Here is a 10,590-nt window from a genome sequence, read left to right on the forward strand (position 1 = left end):
GGTAATGATCATCCAAATCCACACGTCCTCAGTCAAGGCTCATATCTTCCCTAGAGCCTACTTGTACTTACCTTTGGTTTAAAAAAACAAAACAAAGCAACCTTCAGCTTCTATGCAATTGCCTTATTTCAACCCCTTTAGAAATAAAGCCTATCAGGGGCACCTGGGTGGCTCAGCTGTTGAGCATTTGTCTTTGGCTCAGGTCTTGATCCTGGGGTCCCCGGATGGAGTACCACATCGGGCTCCTGAGCCTGCTCCTCCCTCTGCCTATGTCTCTGCCTCTCTCTCTGTGTCTTTCATGAATAAATAAATAAAATCTTAAAAAGAAAGAAAGCCTATCAAAACAGGGTATTCCAAATGTCTGTTATTCCCCATGGCTGTTTCCCTTTTCCCTACTTCTAGCTCTCCCTGCTACAGAAGCAAGGGGGCAGCTACAGCCCTACAACTTCTAGCTGCTAGCTGCTCCGGGCACACAGGTTTGCCATCCACAAGCCTGAATCATGACTGACAAAGGGAGCACTTTCGCCTGAGAAAACAACTTAGCAGCTTTAGACTCCAAACCCAGGCTCAGCACAAAACTCATTACCACAATGACTTTCTTGGCAGTTACCGCGGTACTAGCAAGAAATGATATGGACTTCATCAAGGATCAAAAAAAGAATAAAGGCTTTGAAAGATAAAAAAGTCTCCATCAAATATGATAACCTCAATAAGGGAATATAAATAGCTAAATGCTTACAGGTCTTAGTTCACATCCCCTTCATTAAAACTTTAGCTCAATAAATAAAGGGCTATGTTTACAGATTTAGGTAATCTCTTTCTTTTGTATGCTTTTTACTAATTAAAATCTATGCAGCCAGCCTGGGATTACTTCAAACCATAACCCACTATCATATTTTACAATTTTACTTTCAATTGTGATGAAAATATTTTTCTCACTGACGTTCACAAAGCCACAGTAAACATAAGACATGTACTACATAAATAAAACATGAATCTACAAATAGAACTATAAATTTAACTCACATGGAAATTTTAGGCTGAGGAACGTAAATGCCTATTAAAAATAATACAGCAGATTTAAAAGAACTGCAGTTTAGAATCCTGTCAAGTTCTGCATTATAAGGAGCAAAGTCAAAGAATGGGCATACATATTTTGAGCAAAGGAAGAGAGGTACATGATGCAGAATGAGTTGATGAGATGGAGACACATGGTTATACAGGAGACACATGACATCCACAAGTCAAGAGGCCTATAGAATGGAAAAAGAAAACAAAATATAGAAACGAGAGAATAGAGCTAGCAAAGACAGAAATAAGAGAGATAAGCTTTCATGGTACCTTATGCAGATTTTAGGAAATTACCACCAAATACTTTTCAAATTAGGACACATTTCCCCCACCATAAGCATAAATGAGGATTCAGCTTTGATATTTGCCTTGTGAATTGGATGAAATTAAGCTGAGGGCCAGATGTTTTCCATCTGTGTTTTAGAATATGCTAAACACAAAATCATTAGAGAGCACCCGTATGGCTGAATGGTTTAACTTTTTATTAAAAAGACAGGTACACCTAGCTACGGCCTCAGACTTTGGGTGATTTTAGTATATTTTGATATTAGAATTTTGACAAGTGATGAAAACAATTAGATGTGAGGGAGAAAAAACCCTCCCACTTCATTATAGGCAGCCCAAATCTTCATAATGCTGAAACAACTTTTGAAAAGTGAAGGGTACATATTTTCCATATATCAAACTAGGAACTTAGTTTATTTCCCCTGAATTGAATCTTGGTATTAGGTAGAAAACCAAAATAAGATTCTTGGTTAATATAGTTTATTATGTGTTGTGCAGAAACTACTGCATTTCACATACATGGACTAAATTAAGAATTGAGTGTCAAATACCCCACTGGGGATTATGCTTCAGCATAATCACTAAAGACATGGAAGGAAAAGTATATAGAGTCTAGAAAGGGAAGTCATCAAAATGTCAGCATGAAAATATATAGTATATCAATCATCGCATGCAAATCTACAATTGGTAGTAAGTTGTACTAGTAAAACTGAAACTATCGAAAAAAGTTGTGATGGCCCATAAGCTGTTTGATTACATCTTTGTTTAACAGTATGACTTATTTGTTAATAGTAAGGAACATTATGTAAGCTGTTTTACAATGTCCATAAACTAATTTGAAACACTGCAGATTCTTTAAAAACAATCAAGGGAGGAGCAATTGACACAAAGATCTTTATGGAAAAATGTGTGGAGTCCAAACATCACCAGAGAAAAATGTACTGTTTATGTATATCGGATACCACATCAATCAGGTTACCAGTATAGTGGCCCAATAATGAAATGTGTCCTTTTGGTGCATTAATCTAAATATAGATTTCACTGCCAACATACATCTTTCTATCTAGATTTTTTTCCTGGTTCATCAACTATGCTGGCACATACCCATATTTCAAAGCTGCCCTTGGTTTCGTACCCTTTTAAAGTCTCCCTCTATCATGTAAACCAGAGGTAGGTAATGATATCTGATAGAACATTAATATTACTTGTTTTGGAGTAGCCCTCAACTTGGGGTATTAGCAAACCCTCATTCCATTTACTAGAAAAACAGAGCTAGAGGGTTGGATTTGTTGATTCCACCACACAGATCATTTCCCAGTGAGATATCATCAATTTACTTCAACTTATCAATATTTAATGTGAAGAGCTAAGGCAAGTAAAAGCAGTTTGCAATTTTAGAGACCTAAACACCTTTGTAGGTGTTTACATGAATTTGAAGTCACTGCTACCGCTATAATAACATACTATGAAACTCTCACAGCAGAACCAAAATAAAAGGAAAACACTAAATGTGCAGCTTTAAACGGATTTCTTAAAAACTCACAGTATTAGAACAGAAACAATGCAGGTCAGGGTGAAAAACTGCCTTGTCTACAAATATCACTGTTTCAAATAGGTTCCTGCAAGAAGCCTGTTCATCAAGATTAGTTTTTAAAATGGCATGCCTTGTTCCATTGATTAACAGCAAAATAATTTAAAACAATATACACAATATGGTTATAAGATTTGAATTCTAACTGAAACTACGCTAACACAATAAGTGATACAGTTATATATTCTTTAACATAATTTACTTCCATTCATTACCAGAACTATTACAAATTAGTGGTCAAAGGTAAATTTGCACAATTTTCCCTTGAGAAAGCTACGGAGTATTGTTAATAAGTTCAGAAACACATAATTCCAAATCACCTAAATCATTGATTAACTCGATTTCTCCATGTTCTAAGTTCTTAATCAAAATGGTTCATTTATCAATTGTTAAATTTAAAGCAATCATATCACACTAATTTTAGAATTTCCTAAAATATGATACTTTGTTATATTTGCACACTACTAAAACAGTTGCTTTAAAAATGTACGTAAGACCATCATTAACATATTTTCAATTCGTTTTTAAAACTTAATGAATTGGGTGTGAGGGTCTTTAAGTAAAGCCTTGAATATAGTTGGTAGATTAAACTTTCTTTTTTGATGTCAGCAAAACTCTAAATAAAAAATAAATTTTAGTTTACATTTAATTGTCATGTTTCTGAACTTTTAACTTAAATTTTTAAAAACTTTCTGCTAACTGTACTTAATTATATATCACTTATGCATATTATTTCTGGCATATTGATTTATTTTAAATAGTTTTTAAAGTTCTAAGTTGTACTGGTTACAGTTTTATGAAACAGCATGTGGTAGCAGTTCAATTTTTAACAGCTTATAAAATCAAATACATTTCTGCACTGTCAAACTTCTATTTCTGATTTATTAGCTTATTTTTCAGTATAAACATGAAATGGTTTCCTACATTTGTATAATAATATCATATCATATCATATCATATCGGCTTTCTGGCTTCCACTTGGATAATTTTTCTAAAGTAATTGGAACACAAATTTGCAGTGGCACAGTAAGGAACAGTCTTTCAACTGTACCAAGTTAGCCTAGAAACTGTACTTTTACCATACTTTCTAGTTTGCAGGTTATTAATCCTTAATTATAAGTGAAAACATAAAGTCATTTTGTCATCAAATGACTGCTCTTTTAAAAATTATGTATAATGTATTTTTACATAAATGCCATATATTTTATCTAGTTCCTCTCTTAATAATCATAAAGATAAACTTATAGGGAAATTTTATCTTCAACATTTTATCTGTTTAGACACTAGATGATTATGGCTGTTAATAACAGCTCGCGAACTTATTTCAAAGTTGCCACTTTTCCCGCCAAGGGCATTCTCTTTCAATGAGAGAATCACTTCAACTTTTCTGAGTTGAAAATCAGAAAATTTTCCTGGTGGAAAATCCTCCACCAGGATTTCTCTTTCCCTACTCATCTGCCAAGAAAACCTTTCCTAGCCCTGAAGCCCATTCCAGGACAGGGCTCAGATGAGTTTCTGCAACCCTTCATAGAAAGTATTCTTAAGAATCTTGATTTAGATTAAGATTACTTAGATTAAGATTACACACTTAGATGTATTTAGTGTAACTGTATAGCAACCTTCTTATTACTATTGCTTGCAAAACCATCACACCCTTGAAAATTTAGCTAACCAAACTGTCCTTCCCAGGTAAAGACCTCTGAAGACTCATATGCCAATCTGTCACTAGGTAGTTCCAAAATCTCTAATGAGAGCAGCTGGTTCTAAGGCTTATCTCCCCAATGATCCTAATATTCTTTTACTACCTTGTCTCATATTAGAGTAAAATGCTATTTGTTAGAAATACAAAGGTAATTTCATCTCTGTTATATTGATGTTTGTGTTTTACTTAATTCTGTAAGTCTCCAGCACAACCTTCCCCTAGCTTTTAAGACCTTACCATTCAGTTTGACTTCAAACAAAAGGAAAGGTAACAACAATTTGTAAACTGTGAAATCCTATCAATTTATATACACTTCCACTGCCATGAAAAGACTATTCAGTTCCACTGAAATCTGGCATTAATGATGCAAGTTTAACATATTAACAAATATTCTTTGATAATTTTCTTTCTTTGATAATTCTAAATCAGAAGTTTAAGATTTCAGTTTCAGGTTTAAAAATATATATATTAGCCAACATCAAGTAGCCAGTGGAACTGAGACACTTGAAAAAATAACTGTAAACTTTTTTAAGAGGCAGGCAAGAAACCTAGATGGTAGTATTCCTGGCTCCTCCCTGAGCAAATCTTGGTCTACTTCAATGATTCAAAAGAATAAAACCCCAAGATACGAAATAGAACTAAACTTCCAGACCCAGCCAAAAGTCCCTAAGTGGCTATTGTGAAGCAAGACTGTTAAGATTTTCACAGCATAATGATTAAGAAGAAAACAAGCAAGACAACAGGGCTGAGGTAACAGCTTCTTCCCCCCAGCAAAGACCAAACTTGAAGGAGGGCCCCCAGTTTCCCTGTAACTCTCCAAAATCGCATCTGTGAACAGATCCTTGGGTCTCCAGTACCTCTCCAGACACCAGCATAACCCGTTGCCAGGAGGAAGCAAAGCTCTAGTGTGACCTCTCTTCCCACAGTACCACCAAATGGAAAGCCACAGGGAACTCGCCAGATAAAAGAACATGCATTGTATGTGCAGCAGGTATCAAAATTTTAAGAGAAGCCGGTCAAGTCCAAAGGCCGCATGATCTATCCTCTTTACCTCAAATCTGACCCTGCCCCACTTACTTACTTCCTCCATCCCTGAACCCGACACACTTGCCCAGACCCTTCCAAACCAAAGAGACTTCCGTAGGGGCAGCCTACAGGAGCTGTCTTCGAGGTGAAACCTGACCGTTTTATAAGCCTCCCGAAGAAGAAGAAAAGATCAAATGAGACTGTCTCGAGCTGACCCTGGAGTTAAAGTATTTATTTTCACGCAACTGCTGATTGCTTTACAGAGACATTTCATGCTGTGTAGCTCTGCATGGAGCTGAGAACAAAAGTAACATTTTTATTAATGTTATAATTATTATAATTATTCTTTTAACAAAGCTATTAAATAACCTGTACAAAGCCCGGCCTGGTCCTAGCAAAAACAAAAAAACCCAAAAAACAAAACAAAACAAAAAAACCCGAGCACTATTTCAATTCTCCCAAGGTCCTTCCGCTTTAATTCAGCAGTGTTTCCTATATATACAAGGTCAGCCCAGTGTGGTCCCCCAAAACTGTAGGTCTCCCACGCGGTGGCAATGGGTCAGAGCTCGCAACCGCCCTTGGGTGACGCGGAGCTCCCAACCCTACCTCCCCGGCTCCTCCTGGGCACAGGGTCCCCGTCGGCGGGCGGGAAGACGCAGGCGCCTGCTGGGTCTGCCCGGGGCCAGGTGCCCACAGCGCCCCGGAGCCTCCCCAGGAGGTGCTGGGGCCGGAGTCCGAGGCGGGAGGGGCCTCGAGTCGCCCCCGGGGCGGGGGCTCACAGGTCCCGCGGGTCTTCCCGTTTGACCCCGGCCTCGGCAACTTTGAGCTTCTTATTCTGGTGCGTCTTGACGTGCTTGGCGAGGTGGTCGCTGCGCATGAAGCGCTTGCCGCACTCGGGGCAGGCGAAGCGCTTCTCGCCCGTGTGAGTCCGCAGGTGCCGCTGCAGCTCGTCCGAGCGCGTGAAGCTCTTGCCGCAGAAGAGCCAGTTGCACACGAAGGGCCGCTCGCCCGTGTGCCAGCGCAGGTGTGCCTTCAGGTGCGACGTCTTGCCGTACACCTTGCCGCAGCCGGGCACGTGGCACACGTGCTGCTTCTTCTTGCCGGGCTCCGCCTCGGGGGCGCCGCCAGCCGCCTGGCAGTTGGGGCAGCGGCAGCGGCGGCACCTCCTGGCCGTGGCCGCCAGGGGGGCCTTGGTCTGCAGCAGCGCCGCGATCTGGCTCTGGTACTGCGCGAAGTCCGACGGGCCCAGCACCAGGCCCCGCTGCAGGGCGGCGGCGGCGGCGGCCGCGGCCGCGGCCGCGGAGGCGGGGAAGCGGGGTGCGTGGGGGGCCCCGGCGCAGGCGCCCGGGAGGCTGCTCCCCGGCACCCCGGAGGTCCCCGGGCCGGTGCCCGCCTGCGGGATACTCCACCAGGGGAGGTCGTCGGGGGCCGGGTTGGGGGACAGCTGGCGACACGTGGGCGGCGGGGGCGGGGGCGGCGGGGGCAGCAGGTTGGAGTAGCCGGGAGGCAGCGCGGCCTGCGCGGGGTAGGGCACGTAGGCCGGCGCGCAGCTGGCGGGCAGCGCCGCCATGCTCGAGGGCAGCATCTTGACGGGCGAGAACTCGTAGGGGTACGAGGGGTCTGCAGGGGGTGTGAGCGGCAGCTCGTGCGCCGCCCCGAAGGACGGCTGCAGGTGCGTTTTCTGCGGCGTGAGGCCCAGGCTGGGGTGCGGGGGCGGCAGCGCGCCCGGGGAGTGCGCCGGCATGTCTGCGGTCCAAGGGTGGAAGAGCCTGGAGGGCGAGCCCAGCGCGGGGTCGTAGGGCACCTGCAGGAAGTCCGGGGGCGCCGCGGCTCCGGGCTGGCCGATGCGGCTACAGGTGGCGGCCAGCAGCGCCAGGGGCGAGTGCTTGCCCAGGTCCGGGGAGGCGCTGGGGGTGCGGTCCTGCATGGGCGGCGGCGGGGGAGGGCGGAGAAGGGACAAAGGGTTAGCGCTCCGAGCGCGGTCTCCCGGCCGGCCCGACGCCCCCACGCCGGCTGCTGCAGCGCCGCCCGCCCCGGCCCGGGGCCCCTCCCCCGCCAGCGCACCCACGCACGCACCCACCCGGACGGTTAACTTTGGTGCCTGCGCTACCTGAACGCGGGGCGCCCGAGCGCTTCCCGTGAAACTACTCGGTGCCGACGGACGCCATCCGGACTCCGGGAGAGCAGGCGCAAGGTGGGCGGGGAGAGGGATCCGGCGCGCCGCTCCCGGCTCGGCGGCCCGAAGGGGGGCGGAAACCCCCACAGCCCCGCCGCCCGGCCGCCCGCCCTCCCATCTTTTAAGCTCTTTCCGCGCGACTCTCGAGCTCCTCCTCCGCCCGCCCCAGGCTGCAGGTCAGCGGGAGGGCCCGCCAGGGTGAGCCCGGGCCCGGTTCTCAGCCAGGCGCGCGAGTCCGAACCCCCGCCCCCGCCCCATCCGCGCGTCCCTCCCCCAAAGGCCACACTCCCTCCAGACACCCAGGCTAGGTGCGAAGTTGACGTGGGCACCCCTCGGGCTGGCGCTAGCGGCATCCACCGAGCCGGGGTCCCTTTGAGATTCAGGGTGCCCAGAATTCGGGGTGCACCGATCCGGACGCGCCCCCCCCCCAGCTTTCCCTCGCCCCCTCCGAGCCCAGACCTGACCTGGAGGAAGGCCTGCAGAGGGTCATTCCGGAGGACGGCCACGGCAGCCATCGCTACTGCCCGCGGGCCGCTGGCTGCGGAGCAGGGCGCTGCCGAGGCATGGAGGCCCGAAGGCGAGGGCGCTCGGCCGCGCGGCGCCCCCCGGCGCCCTCCCCGCGCTCCGGGGCCCTCCCCGCCGGCGCCCCTCGCCGCACCCCGCTCGCTCGGCCCGCGCGCGGTCTGAGCGCTTCAGGATCACCTCCAAGAATTTGATAAGGACTTTGCTGGGCCGCCAGCCAGTCAGAGGGAAGATTTATGGCTTTGAAGTTTGCCGCTACCCAATCATCAAAGAATAGCGGCTCTTTCAGAAGCGAAAGCAAATCCTTTGAATCCACAAAGCTCCTATGGTGTGTTTGTTGGTCGGGATAAAAGAACTGATTATTAGGGGGGATGGGAAGGGAGGAGATAAAGGCGGGACAATTAATGAAGTAATCACTATGTGGGAAATGTATATACACAAATAATTGGATTTTCCTGATCAAAGGGGGCCTTGCCGCCTGGAGACCCGCGCCGGGGTTGCTGGAGACACTCGATCCCCCACCCCCACCCCCCGCAACTCCTTTGCAATTAAAGATTTGCACCGAGGCAGCGCCCAAAGTGACAAAGTGTCTTTGTTATCTCCAGAGAAATCTGCCTTTGGCTTCCAGGCGCGGGACCCTGAGACCGAGATGAGGGTAATTCGCCGCGTACTTACACACCCCACACCCGCGCAGCACACGCAGCGGCCCGCGCACACCGCGGACCGGAGGGAATCCCGGGGGCGGGGCGGGGGACGCACCCCGCCCGCCCGCCCCCGGCCGCGTGCCCCCCCCCGCCCCGCCCCGCCCGTCGCGCCGCAGCCGCCCGCGGGGCCCTGACCCGGGGCGGGGCCGGGCGGCCGCCCAAGGCGGCGGTGGGTGGCGCGCACGCTCCCGGGCCGCCTGCCCGACAAGCCACTGTGGCCCTCTGGTGACATTCCTGCTGGCGACCTGGAAGTTTTCTCTGGCCGCAACTTTTGCAAATAGCCTGGGAAAAGCACCGGTGCCGCGCTTACCAGCACAGCTAAGCTTGGCGGGACACCCAGGGCCAACCATCATACACACCAGAGGGGGAAAAACAGGTTACGTCGCTCTTGCGTCTTCAGGCAGGCAGCCCGGGACGCCGTGGAGGGTCGGTCAGGCAGCTGACTGCGCTTAGGCCCCCGGAGCCCGGCCGGGGCGGGCAATCCGGGCCCCTCCAGCGAGTGCGCGCTCTCTGCGAGCCGCACAGACCTGCCGGGAGCCACTTGGAAAGAGTAAGGCGCGGTCGAGGAAGCCTTTTGTCACTGAGCACAGCTCACACTGTACGAGGGAGGCCCTTCAGCCGGAAAGAAAAGCCAACACAAAGTGGGCTTCCTGGCACCTTTGGAAAGAAAAGAAAGTAGAGGCGCGTGGCGTGCGCCCCGCGTCGGGGAAACTGTCACCCCAACCCTCGCTGGCGCGCACGCCCGGCCGCGGTCCTGCGGGGTCGGTGCGGACGCGGGGACCTCCCCACCCCCCGGGGGGGCGCGGGCCGGAGGAAGAGGCAGGGGGGCGCCGCGGGGTCCTCACGGCGCTGGAAGGGATCAGGGGCCGGCAGGGCGGCCGAGGCCTACCCCCCGCGGCCACGTGAGCGAGTGGGCCGCCTGGACAGGACCGACCCTGGCGGACCCCGCGCCACGCCCGGCCTCCCCGCAGTTAGCGCCTCCTCTCTCCGGGGCCGCGGGCCGTGCGGGGCTCCCCAGCCTTCTTGCGCCCGCTCCGCTGGAGGCCGCACCCCGGCGGCGACTGCCTGGGGACCACGGAGCCTGCGGCCCAGCTGCGCTTAACCCCGCTCCAACGGGCTTCGGATTCGCAGGCTGCGCTGGACCTTGGTGGCCTCTGCACTGCCGTCAGGGGTCGGGGTCCCCGCCACCAAGCCCACATTTCCACTTGCCTGGGATCTGCCAGAGAAATAGCAGCGTCTTGCGTTAGAAGAATGGGCCACCTGAGGTCTAAATACTAGGAGCGGCTCAGGGGCACGGCCCACCCCCAAGGTGCCATCCCAGAAGCGACGAGCAGGGACCACACAGCTCGCTGGGCCGAGGCTCCTGAAGACGAGGACCGGCTGTTCTGGGATCGGGGAAGGGCAGGGGACTTGGTGTTTTGCTCCGAGGCCTGGCAATCTCCCCCCTCCCACGCTCCATCCACAGGTCGCGGGCCTGTGAAGCCGGAGACCCGGGGGCGCCCTTCCCCGGACT

At 50.2% G+C, this 10,590-nt stretch overlaps 1 protein-coding gene across 1 annotated transcript; it reads right to left on the minus strand.

Annotated features, from left to right (window-relative positions):
• Positions 1 to 5,886: 5,886 nt before the first annotated feature.
• SP5 (Sp5 transcription factor) lies at positions 5,887 to 8,445 on the minus strand. Its single transcript, XM_055308291.1, has 2 exons — positions 8,316 to 8,445; positions 5,887 to 7,596 (listed from the first exon to the last, which is right to left on the minus strand). The coding sequence occupies exons 1-2, from the start codon at positions 8,364 to 8,366 to the stop codon at positions 6,451 to 6,453; spliced, it is 1,197 nt and encodes a 398-aa protein (XP_055164266.1). The 5' UTR covers positions 8,367 to 8,445; the 3' UTR covers positions 5,887 to 6,450.
• Positions 8,446 to 10,590: the final 2,145 nt, after the last annotated feature.

Source organism: Nyctereutes procyonoides, unplaced genomic scaffold (assembly GCF_905146905.1).
Source record: "Nyctereutes procyonoides isolate TBG_1078 unplaced genomic scaffold, NYPRO_anot_genome, whole genome shotgun sequence".
NCBI lineage: Eukaryota > Metazoa > Chordata > Mammalia > Carnivora > Canidae > Nyctereutes > Nyctereutes procyonoides.

Bases quoted from the DNA above. Each gene is read 5' to 3' on its own strand.
- SP5 (XM_055308291.1), bottom strand. From the start codon at position 8,366: ATGGCTGCCGTGGCCGTCCTCCGGAATGACCCTCTGCAGGCCTTCCTC. The intron at 7,597-8,315 runs GTCAGGTCTGGG...CCGCCCATGCAG, and splicing joins CTCTGCAGGCCTTCCTCCAG to GACCGCACCCCCAGCGCCTC.